Genomic DNA, 19,121 nt, shown 5'->3' with positions numbered 1-19,121 from the left:
ATTGGTTTTGGAAAGGTGCTAACAAAAAATTGAAATTATCACTATTTCCAAACTTTATACCAATGCTTTTAAGTCAATGTTGATCCATACTCTATCCAAAACTTTTACTAATAGCCTACTTCTGTAATCTATCTGAAAATGTCGATCAAAACTGAGGATAATGTATATGCATATGTGTTTTGGTTACGAGTAAATCAAGACTATCTACTCTAACTTTGCCTGGTAAAATGAAGAGTTCGTTCAGTGCAGTATTTAATTCTGATTGATTCAAAGTTGTCTTGAGATCAAGTAAACCAAAGTAGCGATTTTGTTCATAATCCAAAGTTGTGAAATAAGCTCTATTGCCAAGGAAAAATCAAATACTAGTATCAGGAGCAAACTTTATTTTTTCTGCAAGACAGATTTGAAACAGATATGCAAGGCACTAAGTAAGGGTTGCTTTCTTTTCGTCTAAGATAGTGATGGGAGAATCGAATACTTAAAAGAATCGAATACGGTGTTCGATATGTATTAGAATACTTTATCTGCGTTGAGTATTTCTAACAGAAAAGTCTAGACTTGCCTTACTTCCTTCCCGCAATCAATTTTTTTGTTATTTGAAATTTCCCTCTCAAAAAGGTGGTAATGTCCTTTGCCTTTTTGTGCCTCCTACAAACATGTTACACCCGTGATTTATGAACTTCAGAAAATATATTTCTTTACTTGCTACTTCAGTCCCGTCTGAAAGATTCTTTCTACTGCAGGCTTTGTCACCAATGGTTGTAGAAATTTATAGAAGACAAAAATCGTCAATCATATTTTGTTTTTACAAATACATATCATGAAATAAACATTCATTTTTGTCTTTATTGTTTACAAATGTATTTATTAATTTAATATTTGTACAGTTGTACATTTTGTCAAGTTTGCAAATTATTTAATTATTTCAAATTATTAATCTTCTCCCCTTAATTATTCTTTTCATATACACATCTAAAACCTTCCAATGAATACTTGTATACGAATACAGCTCTTGAATATTATTTGTCCAAACGAATTAATACTGTTGGTTTGAATTAGATTCATCCTGAGAAATTGTATTCATTTCAAAAATATTCGAATTCATTATTTCGAGATATTCGAATATGTGAACACCCGGGTTGTATTCGAATACTATTCGATTCTCCCATCACTAATCTAAGACCAAAAAAAATCCGGTTTTGGAGGGGTTAATGAAAACAATCCGTGTGTGTTTAGAAGAGCGATTAGTGAAGTGTCACCAGCGGCGAGAGGTGAGGTTGCGTGCGTTATCAACTGTCAGGCCCGAATTGTACAGTGGCAGAATAACGGTGCTCCGTGGTTCACTGACCCTAATAACCTCTGATTGATGTCTCAGTCAGGTTTGAGGTTATGAGTGATGCCTGCAGCATTGGCAGTGGCAGTGTCAGTGGCGGCGCGGCGCGGCGTATCCAGGATTTGGCGGGAAAGGAGAAATGCGTTGTATGCTATATAGTCGTAGCAAATGAATCAAATGATTTATTCAGCTGATCTACAAATTGTAATAGGCTACGTCTAGTGAAAACTACATTCAACTAATAAACTTAGCTGCGTGCAATAATTAGAGTTCGTGCACCAATGTCCATCATGTCATGTACGAAAAATATAAATAAAACTAAGCATTCATGCAGGTATTAAAATTAAAACACTAACCAATATTAAAAAATTACTACATGTAAGAAAATAAAGATTTGACTAAGAGTTACAAATAGTGTGCATTATTTCATGTCCCTGCACTAATTAATTAATTAATATATAACAGGCCTTTCACTAATACAAATATAAATATAACTAGGCATAATATTGTGGATATTAAAACTAAAACTAGTCATACATTTTTTTGAAAGACTACATCTAAGAATACAAAACAGTCACGATATGACTAAGAACCACCATTTTAATCCGGGCTCATTAATTCCAGTCCATATACCAATTGAAAGAGTATGGGACCATGCAATATACAGATAATATAAACACATGCAGAAATTAAAAACAAATTAATTTAAATAGCCTGGCAGAAGGGAATGGTGTCAGATTCAAAATATTCAGTTAGGCTGTAGAAAGGGGTGTCTGACACCCAGTACTTTAGGACAGGAGCAAATTTCTGTACCGTGAGCAGTCTGCCTAATTGTAAGGGGTTTTAGTGCCTATAATAGGGACAATAAGAGGCAGCAAATTTTCTTTGTATGGTGTAAGATCGAAGTTTTCGAAACAGCTCTCATATAGAAACTCGTAGATATGAATTTGTTTCTAGATCTATACGTAAGAACAATTGGGTTTACTGATTTTTATGTTCCACTTTCTCTTTGAATTTATTTAATTCACCTTTTCCATAATCAATTTTTACTTTTCGCCAATCATTATTATAAAGCCTTCCTTTTTTTGATCGCAGATGTAAAATGGCAGAGAGGACATTTACGTCCTGACTTAGCCTCCACAATAAAGATGTTTTTTATTTAAAAGGTGTATCACAAGGCGCAAGAAAATTCCATAGAAGAAAGTAAGTATGTTCTAATCTGTTATCTTATGTTTACAAGCCTACTCAAAGTTGGCTCATACAAACAATGACCATATTAAGTAGAAGATATAGAGAAAATAAACTTTTGTGAATGTATTGGACTCTTTTACTAACATTATTAATTTGATTAATATTTAATTGCGATCTTGCTATGTACAACATGTAAAAAAGAAATAGTATGTGTAAATTTCAAATGGGTGCGCCATTACAGTGATTGGAACTATTTAGTTGGTTTCAAAAAGTGATTATATCAGGGAAATAATCACTACGCTACGCTACGCTCAGGGAAAACCTATAATTCTTAGGTAAATTTTTCTAACACTGGAAAACTTGGGAATATCAAGAAATAAAAAAAAATACATCTGGGATTCTTAAATTTAGTTTTTATCTGATTTCTTTCCTTCCTTTTGTTGAAAATATCAAGTGTACGGGTGAATGGATCTTTTAACGGCTTGGTTAAAATCACTTGTCGAGGTCGAATCCCGAAACAAGTCCACCGAATCTTCAGCACATATTCGGATTCGCTAATTGATTGACGGGACATGACAATCGACTGTGCGGAGATCCGCTGCGAACTTCTCGGATGATCGCCAGTACAGAAATTAACCATCGCTAAAATGAGTTTCACTCGTACATTGTGTTTTAAAACCGAAAATAGATAACTTTATTGTTAAATTATCGGCATACTTAACATTTGGCTTACATTTAGTATTTTCTGTATTTACGTTCCCGCATCGCCGAGGATGCTGTTTATTCGCGGAAGATAGCTGATCGGGATTCTAAGGAAATTACCGATCGCGAAAACGAAAACGAAAACGTAATTTGATTGTACTATGTGTATTTAAAGCACGCTTATAGGTAAGCTGATTAATAACTTATCGTAATTTTGTAATGAAAAAACATAAAGCTCTCAAGGCCCATTCTCAAGAATGTAGCCAGAAAAATTGGGGGGGGGGGGTACAGACAACTGATATTTTTCTGTAGTGGACAGAGAGTAATGCCCCATTTTGTTCCTTAAAAGTTATTGACCCGTTGCTTTGTTGAGAAAGATCTTTCAGCAATACATGTTAGTAATACTGAGTTATTTAATTAGGAATAGTAGTCTACTAAAAAGTAATTGAAAATTGAAAATTTAGGGGATCCGGGCCCCTTGGAACCCCAATAGGCTACGTCCTTGCCCAGTCTTGCCCACATCAGTCGACATTATCTGCTTACCACCTAAATGACATTAAGTTTTTCCCCATAAGAACAATGTTATATCTCATGTAGGCTACACCCTTCTTTTTTATCATAGTGTTATGGATGATGGAGGAGCATTTTAAAGATATATAATACTTATCCAAACGCTTTTTAGTTTTTTAGTGTATACTTTTTTTTAATATCTCAACGATGAAGCACAACAAAGTTGGAGATTTTTTATTACTAACCAATGTATATTGAAAAAACTAAAAAAGTATTTTAACTATGACAGATCGGATTTATTTTTCCGCGTAGGTTATAAAGTAGACAAAAGATAATATGAACATTTTGTCATGCCAGGATATTTTATTCAAGTATCTAGCGGAAGTAACAAACAATTCATTCCATTCTTTACAAAGAAGTGATCATAGAATAAATAAGGATGTTGAACTTGTATTGTAAAGAAAGTGACGAATGCATTGTTTCCAGTGAACATCCTTAGGAAACTTTGCTAAAACTTTACTTAAACATTAAGATACTTAAGTGCATAATGGCCAATTTACACAGTTATCAGTAAGTTGGTACAAGATAGTAAATTAAAATGTGTATAATAATTTTCAATTGAAGTAGGCCAAGGTCTCTCGTACAAAAACATAACGTTATTTTCTGAGCTCGTGTTAGTCTTCTTGAACAGCACCACAATGTTCCGGATTTTAAATTTCAGTCTTTTACGCGCCGGCGCCAGAGACGCGATTTACAGTCTCCCGCCGACGTGGGACTTTCTCCCATAGCAAATATTTACAACTCACCTTCCCTGTACCGCTGTAACTCTGTGATTAGCCGCTCGTGCTACACCACTTTCTGTTTGAACAGAATTATTGCTTCTGTTAAATGGTTTATATACTGTGAACTCAGAACATAGGTTGTGTTGTCGGTGGAGTTCCACCATAGACGCGATCTACAGCCTCCCGTCGACGTGGGACTTTCTCCCATAGCAATTATTTACAACTCACCTTCCCTGTACCGCTGTAACTCTGTGATTAGCCGCTCGTGCTGCACCACTTTCTGTTTGAGCAGAATTATTGCTTCTGTTAAGTGGTTTATATACTGTCGAACTCTGAACAGAGGTCGTGTTGTCGGTGGAGTTCCACCAGTGACACGATCTTACAGCGTCCCGTCGACCTGGGACTTTCTCCCATAGCAATTATTTACAACTCACCTTCCCTGTACCGCTGTAACTCTGTGATTAGCCGCTCGTGCTGCACCACTTTCTGTTTGAGCAGAATTATTGCTTCTGTTAATCGGTTTATATACTGTCGAACTCTGAACATAGGTCGTGTTGTCGGTGGAGTTCCACCAGAGACGCGATCTACAGCGTCCCGTCGACCTGGGACTTTCTCCCATAGCAATTATTTACAACTCACCTTCCCTGTACCGCTGTAACTCTGTGATTAGCCGCTCGTGCTGCACCACTTTCTGTTTGAGCAGAATTATTGCTTCTGTTAAGTGGTTTATATACTGTCGTACTCTGAACAGAGGTAGTGTTCTCGGTGGAGTTCCACCAGAGACGCGATCTACAGCCTCCCGCCGACGTGGGACTTTCTCCCATAGCAATTATTTACAACTCACCTTCCCTGTACCGCTGTAACTCTGTGATTAGCCGCTCGCGCTGCACCACTTTCTGTTTGAGCAGAATTATTGCTTCTGTTAAGTGGTTTATATACTGTCGAACTCTGAACATAGGTAGTGTTCTCGGTGGAGTTCCAGAAGAAAATTGTTATTGCAGATCTGAAAGTTTCTTTTGCTATAATATGTAGTTTTTATAGTTCTTTTTTTAGTTACTATGTAGAATTTTTTTTTTTTTTTTTTTTTTTTTTTTTTTTTTTTTTTTTTTTTTTTTTTGTACGACTATTTGTTGTGCGATTATTACAAAAATTCTTTATCTTGATTATTATTAATTTATTAGTAAATTATTACATTTTCACCAGTAAAGTGTTGTCCTGTATTGGATTTGAGTGTAGACCGTTTATGTATTAATGCACACTTAGGTCTTGTTTCGATTTACATTTCACGAGAATGTTACGGTCTTTCTATTGCTGCAAATGGAGAAATGAAAACTGTGTAATGTTAGTTGGATACTATAACGGTCCAGGTGATGTATAATGGATGTATACACCCTGTACACGAGCGTGTGGTATACTGAAGATCACGGCTGTCAAAGTTGTCAGATACGTGGTCGTCGAGAGTAGCGTATAGTGTATGTTATTAATGCATTTTGTATTTGGAGTTCAAGTATGGCCGCAATACACTGTTTTTGGAACTTCACAATGTGTCCGGTACTACCCTAAATCCAGCAAGGGTCGATAGAATACATAAAAGTAAATGTACTCGAGAACGCATTTTTTAAATTCGTTTATGTCACTAAAAAGTTTAAAAAGAAAAAAGTAATATATTTTTTATTATTGTTCAGTTGCAGACTGCACAATGCACAATATAATTGAATTAATTTTATAGGAATGCAATAATCTTTAAAACATTAATAAGCAGCATTGAATTAAAAACCGTACGTATCAAATAGAATTTATTTAAAACCAACACTTCAACTGATAAAGTTGAATGCAGAAGTTCAGTAACAACGATTGCTGAATTACAATGCTAGTAACTAATACAATCAAATACGATATTTTGTAAAAATACAAAAAACAAACCGTTGTAAAATAATTGATTTTTGCACATAAAAACTTATTGAAAATTATTAAATTTTTTACCAGTAAAAAATTGGACTCGCATTGCGAACTTGATCTCGCAACTGTAATTCAGGATCGTGCTTGGCTTCTACAGCTGTTATCCGTGAGTTAAAGGCTATCAGCTGTTTCGTAAATCGCGTGAGTTTGTTATGACGCAAACTGCCTTTGTGTCGTCGCGTCTGTTTTCGTTAAATAAATATGTTTTGTGGCAAATCGAATTAATTTTCTTGTGTTCGGATAAGAGAACATTCTACATTTCTCTGTGTAAATTTCGTTAAGTAATAAAGCATTTTTACACTATACTAAAACAATTATAGTATTAAAACACTTAAGGTGGCACGATCGTTTTTAGCCTTTATTTATGTTAAGTCCATAACTCTGCAGGGTAACTTCCATGAATACAGAAACAAAACATATAATGTTCACTCCATTTAAAATTACAGGAATTTAAAGTAGAAAATTAGGTATTTTGTAATCAGACCTAAATAAAATCAGCTGAAGATAAAAATGAAAAATTGTTATAGCATTTACATAAGTTATAGCTTCAAAGAGTGACATGTTTTTTTTATTTATAAAAAATGTAATTTTGTAAAAATATATTTAAAAACAGGTACCTAATTATTTTAAATATTATTAAAAATTCAAATTTCCTTGGTTCATAAATTAATAAACATCGTGTCACTCCCCCTAAGGCTATAACTTATGTATGTAATGTACGAATTTTACACTTGTATGCACATGTTATATTCAGCCGTTTTTATTTTGGCTAGATTACAAAACTACGTAAAATTCATACTATAGATGCATTTAATTTCCCGTGGAGCGATCAAAAATGTTTTCGACTGGAGGGAAGTTATCTCAAAAGAACTATGAATTTAACATAAAGAAAAAATCAATTCTTTGTTCGAAGTTTGTTTTTGACGATGAAAGGATTGTGAAGGAAAAAGATTTTTCCGGGCATTTGCCATCGTTCACTGTTTGGTCACTGAACGATGACAAATGTCGGGAAAAATACTGTTTCCTTAAAGAAAAATCAATTATTGTTACTAGAGTTAATGGAGAAATTATGTAAAGGAAAAATTGAGTTGGTTATAAATACAGACAGTACAAAATAACAAAGTAATTCAATGTGAATCAGTGCTGATTTGTAACATCCACTAAAGATGCAACTCGCGTAAGGTTTCTTCATAATTAAGGTGAATTGCAAGTGGCACGTTTGGGAAATCGGATCTTCAATTAAACGCACATCTCTGGCAAATTGTCCCGGATTCTTGTCTCGATGTTAATGGCAACCCCACGAGCACGGCCGACAGCGAGCTCGAGGTAGTGGGTCAAGGTCAGTGTTACAGGTGAAAGTACCGCATGCTTGCTGCTGCTCCTCGCTCCAGCATCAGGCACAGGCTCAGCAGATCTGCATTTCTTCCCTGTCCGCCCAACACTGCTTGTGTGCAGAAACATGTCCTTTATCGCTACAGTAACATCCGTGTCAAAGCGAAAAAGATTGTTGGATCTTTGGTTTTATCCAATCATCACGTTCTGTATCCTGGTTCTCCAGCAAGATCCATAATTCCCACCAATTACGATTTTTAAACATCTACGTTTTTAATGTGTGTGAGGCGCTGTCTTATAGTGAACAACATGTATCTGCGATTTCACATTTAATAAATTTACACATTCCTTGGCTATGGTAGGAAGGTTTGATTCAATGGGAATGGTACAGTTAGCTCTATTTCACCTTTTGCTTCTTGAAGTGTCTGAAATCTGGAACTGTCGCAGACTAGAATCTGGAGTCCCTATTCGTTTAATGAGATCCAAAAAATTGACGATGAAGTTGAAGACGTTCAAAACTAATTCTGAATTGTTTTGACACAAGTACAAAATAGCCTTGTCTGGTTACGCAGCAGCCATCCAGTGTAATCCGGGTAAAGAGATGTCCTTATGGAACTAAACTTATTATTCCCCTTGAATCAACCCTTCCAACCATAGCTAGTTATAGAAATAGAAAACTCGGTTACTCCACTATACGCCTTGATTTATTAGGATTGTGTCTAATCTATCGTAGTGCAATCACTTTGTGCACTTGGCGAGACAGTTAGACTGCATAAACTAATTTAGATGCTCCTTCCTCCTTAATTTCTTGTGGTTAATTTTGAGGATGACCGTTGAGCTTATGTCCCCCTAGATGTTTTCGTGGTGACAGTACCTTTTCAGTATACAGTCTATCAGATCCTTATGGTATCAAATATTTCCACAAACATCCCAAAATTTAATTTATGTTTGCTTTTCAGTCTCCAGTGTATTGTTTTCATTATCAGTGAGTTTGCATTCAAACTAAAAATGTTCTTCAAAGATGTAGTAATTTCCCAGTAAACTTATAATTTTATTATACATATTTTTACCGCCACTGTTAATTGTTTTGGACTGGTTCAATACTGTACATATCAATAAAAAAATTGTAGCTTGTAAGTTTTTGGTACAAATATTGTGTTGAAAAAATACTTTAAGTCAGTGCATCTTGTTTTTGTTATGGGGTGTATTATGTGCTATACTTTGTTGGATTTAATTGCTCAGTCAGAGTTAATATATCAGCTGTTTGTCAATATGGCAAAATCAGCAATGTTCATACAACCAGTACTTTACCAGTTTGAAAATCCCAGAAACGTAATCTCATTATTTTGTGACATTACGATGTAAGCTATTAGATTGTTGACAATGCTTCGTTTTATTTGTTTTCCAAGCACTGAGTGTAATTTATACATAAGTAAAGAACTTTAAGTTAAACCTTGTATGAAAGGAGATAATTTTGCCAGACGAAAACAATAATCTGTGTATAATATTTGGAAAACCACAAATTGTTGATTTGATATCGAATACGGTACTATTTAATGTAGATAATACATGTTGTCCAGTTCACAGAGCAGTGGTGTGTATAGAAACTAATTTTGAAGGGGGCTGATGCACTTGGTGGTTTAGGAAGAATAATAATCATTAAAATCAGCAGATTACTAGTTTTTTACTGTTATGGCGCTCTTTTCTCGCAAACTATTTGTTTGTAAACTTAGTAATCTAACAGACATTTTGGATGTTCCAGGGGAGCCCTGGTGCTATGAGGCAACCAGTGGTAGCAGTGCTGTTCATCTCTCTCCTCACTCTTCTCGGTACATCTCAAGGTACAAATCAGACACAATATTAAGTAGCCCCAGCTATAAGGTGGCTATCTTGATTTTTTTCACATAGGAATGATGTTAAAATATTGTTATATTAACTTTTTATTGTTTAAATATTAAAAAAGTATTCACTTAAAAAAAAAAACTAATAAGCGCTTTGCTACATATTTATCATGTATTTAAAATGAGTCATCCCTCATAATTCTACGACCAGAAATATGGGTGTAAACGTGTTTGAAATTAAACATTATTCTTATGGGGTAAAACTCAGAATTTTTTCATTATGGGCAACTTTGTCTTGATTTCTCGCTATTTTGTGAACTCTATTATTAACCTCAGTACTCCTTGTACTGAATTTCTTCATGGACTGAACTTTATTTTGTATTGAGGACCTTTCTTGGTTAGTACACCTTCCTTGTTCTTCTTTATTTTCTTTACATTCATAAGATATTTAAAAATCTCTTGAATAGTTGGATAATTTTGAATTAACACAACGGTTATTTTGATACCGTTAGAAAGGAATATAACACCTGAATTTGGCTGTAGTTCAGTAGCCTTGTACTGAATAATTTAGTGTTTACCAGTTAGTTGCGTGTAAGGACTCTGTGATCATAAAATATGAAACTTGGGTCGATATATTGATCAGTTGTTAAGAAAGAGCACGCCAGTTAGTTCTTTGTCTATTCGTTGACTGAATTCAAATATCAAACAATGTATATGCACATGTAGGTAAGAAAAATTATTAAACTGTGACAAGGTTTTCAACATTAAAAAATGGTCTAAAGTTATTGTCAGAACTTCATAAGTTCCAACTTGATGATGGTCGGAAATTTACAAAAATCTACTTGCCAATGATGGTGATGGTAGCATTATCAGTACCTATCTGAAGAAATTAAGAAACACGTAGGAATTTGAAACTGAAGATGGCATTGAAAGTAAATTGTATAGTAGTATGTTATAATGTATACTTGTAGTAATGTTTTGTTGTAAATTATTCTAATGCTCATAACAACTGGGCCTGATATTCTTTATACTTTCTTACAGTTCAGGAGTTTTTATTAATTCTTTTGCTTGTTTCCTTCTTATGGTTCAGACTGACCTATGACCACGTCGGTGGTGTTAGCTGGTAGTGATTCTTGTGCTATCCTCTCTGATATTGTTATGAGGTGATATCTCGCTAGGTCTGTGAACTGATTTGGCTTATTTCTTGGCAAGGCAAATTTAATTGTTCTTGCAAAATTCCATTTTAATGTTAATTTCATCACAGCAGGTTTTTTGTTATCTTTTTTATTTTTTTTTTTTTATCATAAGATGAGTTTTAATATATTAAGTCCTGCACTGAGAATGAGGCAATATTTTTTTGTAGTCAAATGGTCCTTGTTTACTATTATTATTGCTTAAAAGAGTGTATTAAAGTTACTGTTTGCACAAGTCGTAAGTGTTCTGAGGATCTAGTATTGCTCCCACAGTTTCTACTTTTAGTGAACAAACCAATCTGCTGAAGTATGTCCAATGATGTACCAGTATGTGACATATTGTTACCATATACTCATATCAAGCTTCCTTTAACCTGACAAATTCATTGTCTACAGAACAGAGGAAATACAAAACCAACTGCACAATAATGGGGTGGTGTATTGTTTGTTCCCTCCATGAAAATATATGGTTAAATAACTTTTTAACTCAAGAACTTTATTTCTTGCAATTATTCATCCTGATCAGTTCATCTTAATGTTTCCAACACTTATCTCTAAGTGCTGTTAAGGAAAAATGACTTAATGAATAATGTATAAATATTATATCAATATTTACCTTCCGAGATGAGTGAATTTACTCGTCAGGGCTATGACATAAGTAAGCGCTCTTTTCCTTGGTTGTTGTTTTTGTTCCAAATCTGGAATAGTTTAATTTTTTTTTTATTTATGGCTTTTTTTAACAGTCATAGTTCCATTGAGATCAGAATTTCCTAGATATCATCCATTTGGAACTGCAACCAAGTTACCTTCAGCTTTTGTGATATTGCATTACATTACTATTCGGGGTCACCTACCCCTGAGATCTTCTTCGTCCATGGTGTCAGTTGGCTGTAAAACTCTCTGGGCTGAATGCTTTTGCTTCCAAGACGGGGATTATTTTGGGTTTTATCCCACTAGCGTTCTTTTTATATCCAGAGTGAAATCTGCTCTATCAGTGCTGTTGATGAGCACTTTAAATACATTAATCGTCATGTGTGTGAGGAATAATATGCCTAGGAAAAGGTGAAAGTGTTAGAGGTGGATACACTAGGATTAGAATTTCACTCAAGAAATTAATTTGCTTAAGAGGAAGTGTTTTTGCTCATAGAAAATTGAAGTGGCCCAGAGTAACGAATGACTAGCATATTCTGGCTTGAGAAGAGAGGTGAAAGTAGAACTGGATCACCTTAGAAAGGAGCATGCTAGAAAGGTTAAAGGTGACCTGAAGTCAAACCCAGCCAATTTTTTAAATGTGTTACCAGGACAGGAGGGATTCTCCATTTGTCCTGTTACCTGTGCTCATAATGGAATCATCACACATTCCACTGTACTGTGCTCAAATTTTGGGGAGAACTTTGCTCCTAATCTACAGTTTTCTGAGTACCCTGTGCGGGTCAACATATATGAACATGGCAATTTGTGAAATGTTGATCTTGTGCTCATATCCTTCTGCAATTAGTAGTCTAAAAATTAACTCAGATTATTGGATTAACAATATTTCTGCATTTGAGGTCAAGGTCATTGTATTTTATAATAGATATTTCTCTTATATCAATGTCCTACTTTACTGTTCAAATTTATTCAAGGCTTTCCTTTCATTTGTAAAACACCTGATAGTCATGTCTATCCCAAAAGGCTTTCCTTTCATTTGTAAAACCACTGATAGTCATGTCTATCCCAATAGGCCTTCCTTTCATTTTTAAAACACCTGTTAGTCATGTCTATTCCAAAAGGCATTACTTTCATTTGCAAAACAACTTATAGTCATGTCTATCCCAAAAGGCTCTCCTTTCATTTTTAAAACACCTGATAGTCATGTCTATCCCAAAAGGCTTTCCTTTCATTTGTAAAACCACAGTCTATTCCTAAAGGGTTTCCTTTCATTTGTAAAACAACTTATATCTATGTCTATTCCCAAAAGTCTTTGTAAAACAGCTGGAAATCATGTCTATCCAAAAATGATCAGGACTATGTATAATTTTAGACCAATTTCTGTTGTTCAAGTATATCATACTGTGAGAAATATTTATGCAATTTTCTCTTTATAAGTGAGTCACCATTTTTTCTCTCTGTACATCAGCACCGCATCATCAGAAAAAAATCTTGTCATTTTGACAGTTGCTGGTCCTAAAGACTATTTACTTTAACTTTCAACCAGAATTTTTTTAACTCCCTAATCGCCTTTTTGATGGATCTTTAGGCTTTAGGATGTTTGCCTGGCATTATTCACTGGATCAAATCCTATCATTCAGGAAGCACAGTTAGCGTATGATGTAGTGGGAGTAATCTATGAGTATTCTTGGCAATTAAAGACTTCAAGGCTCCCATTTGGGACCTCTGATTTTGTTTGTAAAAATATTATCATGTATGATATTGTTGTATTATCATGTATATTGTATTTAATATGCGTTTGTAACAATGATTTAATATATTGTAGCGTTATACAACTACACGTAATATAATTTTAAATGTTTATTGTTAAATAAAGTCTAGGTTATTTGATCGTTATTGCTCTTTCCAGGAGAAAACATATGAATTGGATCAAGAGTGTAGTTGTAGAGCAATTTGGGAATTAGTTAGTGTTAGAGCATACAAATAGAGCCATTATTAACTTCCAACTTGACATATCAAATTGTTAAAATCAGCTGTAGTTGCTTGTAATTACAAGTTAAATTGTTTGTTCATAATTGGCTTTCTCTAAATGGTGAAAAATTTACTGTGGAATATATGTGTGATAATTAATCAATCTAGCATCTCAAACTGCTATATCGTATTTAACCCTCAATTTTAGAACGTATTAATAAACGTCAAGGTTTGAAGGTGTCTTAATGTGCAATTTTATATTATATAATGTACAGAAATAAATGCTTCAAATTTAAAACAGCACAATTCCGTACTTTAACTTCTTTTTCATTTGAATTACTCAATAAAATAATCCGTTAAAGAGTATTAGAATGTGTTCATTAGTATTTAACATTTCAAAATTAGGAATTCAGTTGATAGGCTGCAATATACTTATTTTCTACAATTTTAAGCCTAAACTTAAACTTTTTTGGAGATGATGAATAAAAGATAAAAAAATTGATACTATCCAGGATATAAAAATATATACTATTAGACAATTTATTTATTAGATAAAACTTGAGACATCTTTACTAGATCAATTGTGCAAGAAATTGTGAAGTAAAGAATTTATAAACTTATTATCTAAAATATTAAGTTAATTTGAGAAAAGTTACGAGCAATTCTTGTTTGAATAAAAAAATAACGTTCAAAATGTATTCAAAAAATAACGGGAATTTTTAAGATTTGTAAGTTTGGAGAGTTTGGTTGTCAAGATTTTTAAAATGATGTTGGTACTTATGCTCCTATAGGTATAGTAAAATTTCCAGCTGTAGTCATTGTTTTCTTTTAAGTGGCAGTTGCTAAGGTTAGACATGTGTTAAGAACTCAATGGGTTTTCCTATGTTTAAAAAATGGATAAAAGAATTTGTACCAAATTTTATGTGAAAAATTAATCAGATTTACTTGAACATTTTATAACTGTTGATGAAACATGAGTTTATAGATATCTAAGGCTCAATCATCCCAGTAAAGGCATTCTGGATAGACAATCCATGTGACTTTTATTTCCAAAAATAAGAAGAACTTTGAATGGCTGTTGTTTTACAAGAATATATGCCTTAAAAAGAGTATCACTAAAAGAGCTAAAGGCTATGCCAAAGATCTAGTTTTAGAAGTGTTTCGAGGATTTGAAGAAGCCCAAGTAGAAGTGCATAATATCTGATGGAGGACTCTTTTGAAGGTGACAATATTAATGTAGATGATAAATAAATATTTGTTTAAAAAATAATATTCCTATTACTCTTTGAACATACCTTGCACCTTTGATATTGTTTTCCAAATATCAGGAACAGAAACTGTATATGAACAAAACTTTATTATTGTACAGTCAATGTTTTAGTGAAAATTTGTAATCAAACTATTATAATTATAATTGAGTATAAAATAAATCTCAAATTAAAATTCTCAGTGAAGTAATTTCATAATTGCTGTATTTATTGATATACTTTTTTCAACAATTTACCAAATGGTATTTATTCAACTAAGCCCAAATTACTCTCCAATATAGTGGGTAGAAGCATAGATCCAATATTCTTTGGTAAAAGTAATTAAGCTATTAGTGAAAGTGTACAGATACTCTTGGCTAACCAACCAGGCAACGAGGACACGAAGTTAAGAAAACAGAAAGTAATGATTAAATAATTGATCAATATAATGGGCTTAATTTAAACTGTTATATTTGACTCAACAAAACTGTTTCAGATTTTTTAAACTTGAATTAACACAATATGATAAATGGAATTAGAGATATTTTTTATAAAAGCGTAAATTTAAACATGTAAAGTTGACAATATAACTGTACATTTCAGGTATCAAAGTTTAGTTTACAAAAAACAAAGGTAGAGAGAGCTAGGGACACACACTTATTGTTAAAGATTAAATCACAAAATTAGAAAGCTTAGTGAATTCACACTTGATTTAAAAAATGTATTATTCAGATTTCATGAAATTTCTGACCACCTGGTAGTTGGTTTTTGTAGCATAAACCATACCCTTAAATCTCCCCCAAAAGTAGTAGTCCAAACAGGTCAAATCTGGAGAACGGGCAGGATAACCGACTATTCATTTAGTGTATTACAAAACTGTTCATTAATTAATTGTATTATGAACAGTGGTAGCATAATGTGGATAGGTGCCATCTTGCTGCAGCCATATTCTTTGTCTAATCTTGTTCGGGAGACCCATCAGTAGATTAGGCAAGACATTGTTAAGGAAATAATTGTTCACATCTTCATTTAAATTTCCTTCAAAGAAGTGGTGGCCAATTACTTTGTTTCCAATTATGCTACATTGCAAGTCCAGTGTTCCGTACATTTGATTGTCTACTGCATGCATCCAACATGGATTCTCGAAGAACCATTAATACAATATGTTATGGCAATTCACCTCGCCATTACTTCTAAATGTTACCTCATCACACTAGAGGACATCATTAAAGAATACAGGTTCTTTATTTATTCTCTCTTGAGCCTATAAACAAAAGTTGATACGCTGAAGATAGTCAGCTTCGCTAAGCTCGTGATGTAACGATAGCTTGTAGGGGTGCATCTTGTTTTCATAAAGGATTCTCAAAAATGTCATTTGACTCAACCCAGAGTCAGCTGCTATTCTTCGGCTTGAGTCCTGTGGGTTTTTAAGAGGAGCCCCTAAAACATTGGCAGATTTTTCGCTTCTAACTGGCCTCACAATCTTCTTACGTTTATTGTAATCATAATGTACAGTTTCTAAAACACGCAGTGGCGTAGCGACAGAGGAGCGAGTGGAGCCACCGCTCCAGGGCGGGGGCGACAGGGGGGGCGGCGGGCGGACGATAAAATGGCGGGAAGCAGCCCCTTCCACGCACATCACGGCCGTGCAGTGTCTTTGTGTCAGTCAGTCTGTCATTGACCTTGGCTGAGACAAAAGCGTCCGTAACAGACCCACCGAGTGATTGACTTACATCAATTTACCTTTGCGTAGTGATTGCAGATTTAGCGTTAGTGCAAAAGTATTGATTATATTATTTATTTTGTTGTGATGTGATTTGTGTGGTGTTGATTTATTACCTTTGGTATATAATGTCAAAAAAACTAAGTGGTGCTGAGTATCGGAAACGAAGGTTAGAGAAAAGTCACGCAGGAAAATCTTGAACTTAAGAAAGTAAAGAAGTTATCTACCTACTTTTCGAGGGACCCTTCAGTAGTTGCAGTTTCTCAAGAACCCACTTGTAGCTCACAAGTACCTACAAGCGATGAGGACTTGGAGCAAACAACCTGTAGGCTTACCTGAAGATGCAGAAGACCACGCCCTTCTTCAGGAACCTTTTAGAAAATGTAACAGCTGTTATAAGTTCTTCTGATAAGGGTAATTTTTGAAAACACTCTTACAGCGCCGAACAAAAACGGCAAATAATAAAATTAGGCCCTCATCAGCCTAAAGGGCCATTTCCAAAAGAATCAGAAGGGAGAAATAAAAATAGGGGATTTGACGAGAAATGGGTATTTTCAAAAGAATAAAGAAAACCAATTGAGTATAAAACGTAATTGGTTATGCTATTCAAACATCCTCATGTTTGCTATTGTCAGCCATGCTGGCTTTTCAATATGGCCTATACTGATGTGGGATTTTCGAAAGGTACGTCTGATTGGGTACATTTAGGTCGAAACATAAAAGACCATGAAGAAGATTCGCAAAGTCATGCAATTGCGTGTGAAATATACTATCGCTGGCAGTTAGGCCTAACAGTTGATAGTGAGAATCTGGAGGAGATTAAAAAAGCCACTGATTACTGGAGACAAGTTTTAAGGCGAGTGGTGGACGTCCTTATTACGTTAGCTACAAACGACTTAACCACTGAGAGAGCACAGATTGTGTAATGACGATGAAGATGCAACTAAATCGAAAAGGAAATTTCCTTGAGATAATACATATGCTCAGCAAGATATGACCAGGTCCCTGCAGATTTAATTAAGTTACCAAAACGTAGTGTTAAACTACCTTAGTCCTCAGATTCAAAATGAGCTGATCAACCTGAATTCCAAAGAGATAAAAAAAGAAAATCAAGGAAGAAATGAAAAAAAGCCCCTATGTGTCCTATTATCTTTGATACAACTCAAGATATAGCGAAAACCGACCAGCTGAGTACAGTGTTTCGTTTATATAAAAGATAAAAACTGACGAAAGGCGACAGGCCAGTACAACTAGTCATAGAAGAAGCGTCCGGGGGATTTTTGGAAGTGGAAAGCCAGAAATCAGAATACTTATCAAATGTTGTTTTTTAATATCATAGAAAAGTATTCAGATATATCTAAAGTTCGAGGGCAAGGCTACGATGGAGCCGCTAATATGAGTGGTATATATTCAGGCCTTCAAGCAAGAATAAAACAACAAAATCCTGCAGCTAAGTATATTCACTGTTGTGCTCATGCCCTTAACTTGGTAATCAACGATTCAGTATCAAACATTCCTGAAATCAGAACCTTTTTTGATAATGTTCAAAGTCTTTATGTATTTTTTTAAAACTATGTCAAGATGGGCACTGTTGACTAAGTCGGCTATGTTACAAAAAACCTTAAAGAAAGTGTGTCCAACAAGGTGGACTTCAAGAAATCAAGCCGTCGACGCTCTTCGATGTGGTTTATTTTGACATAATGAAAGTACTACTGACTTTCCTAACGTTAGAAGGTAAAGACCAAGAAGAAGTACACCAAGCTAAATCACTTTTGAAATATTTTGAGCAGTTTCCTACAGTAATATTGATAGTTATTGAAAGTGTGTTGCTTTGAAACTATGGACACCATTTCTAAAAAACTTCAAAGTACCGAAGAAGACTTGGAACACGCAACCAAAAATGCTCTTAAATCTCAAAACAAAAATTAACAAACTTAGGAATGAGTGGCAAACCGTTAAAGCAGATGCAAACTAAGCTTTGTTTGCAATGGAAAAGTTTTACCACATTTCATTGACTCAAGAACAAAAAAGAAGACAAGAATGTTTGATGAAGTGCACGTTGATGACCCCCTATTAAAGACAATGAGAAACGTTTCCGGTTGAGGTGTTCAACCGAGCCTTGACATAATCACAACACAGCTGACAGAGCGTTTTGAGGCTGTTACTCACATGAGTAGTTTCCAATGTCTGAAGCCTTCTTTTTTAGTTGGAGCAAGTGATGAAGAAATCTTAGAATCAAGCAAAATTTTGATATTAAACTACCAAGATGACGTCTCCCTTAACTTAGGTCCACAGCTTGTAAGGCTAAAAACTTGTTTTTTTAAGTCACGTGGAAAAACTCAAAAGTATAAGGGATCTTGCAGATACTTTAATAGTGCTTGCTCAAAATTGGTTCCAGCTTTCCAGATGTTGTGAATGCTTGTTTGATTTTTTTGACACTACCTGTTACAACCTGCAAGTGCAGAGAGATCATTTTTCAAAACTTAAACTGATAAAGAAACTATCTTCGCAAGCACCCATGTCCCAAGAACGTCTGAGTGCCTTAGCAACCATATCTATAGAGCGCAGCAGAGCCAGGCACATCAACTTGGACGACACAATAACACAGTTTGCTAGCATGAAGTCACGAAAGAAGATTAGTTAAGATAGTAATATGCGAGTTGGTTTTTGTAACTACTTAACTACT

At 34.5% G+C, this 19,121-nt stretch overlaps 1 protein-coding gene across 1 annotated transcript in view; it reads left to right on the top strand.

Moving 5' to 3' along the window:
• Positions 1-19,121, top strand: part of LOC124362061 (sphingomyelin phosphodiesterase-like) — a 72,509-nt gene that overhangs the window by 21,355 nt on the left and 32,033 nt on the right. The window contains 1 exon segment of the mRNA XM_046816226.1: positions 9,572-9,650. Coding sequence (XP_046672182.1) covers positions 9,572-9,650 — 79 coding nt within the window.

This window comes from Homalodisca vitripennis, chromosome 5 (genome assembly GCF_021130785.1).
Source record: "Homalodisca vitripennis isolate AUS2020 chromosome 5, UT_GWSS_2.1, whole genome shotgun sequence".
Taxonomy (NCBI): Eukaryota; Metazoa; Arthropoda; class Insecta; order Hemiptera; family Cicadellidae; genus Homalodisca; species Homalodisca vitripennis.
The sequence above is the reverse complement of the archived record's forward strand: the minus strand, read 5'-3'. Positions and strand labels throughout refer to the sequence as shown.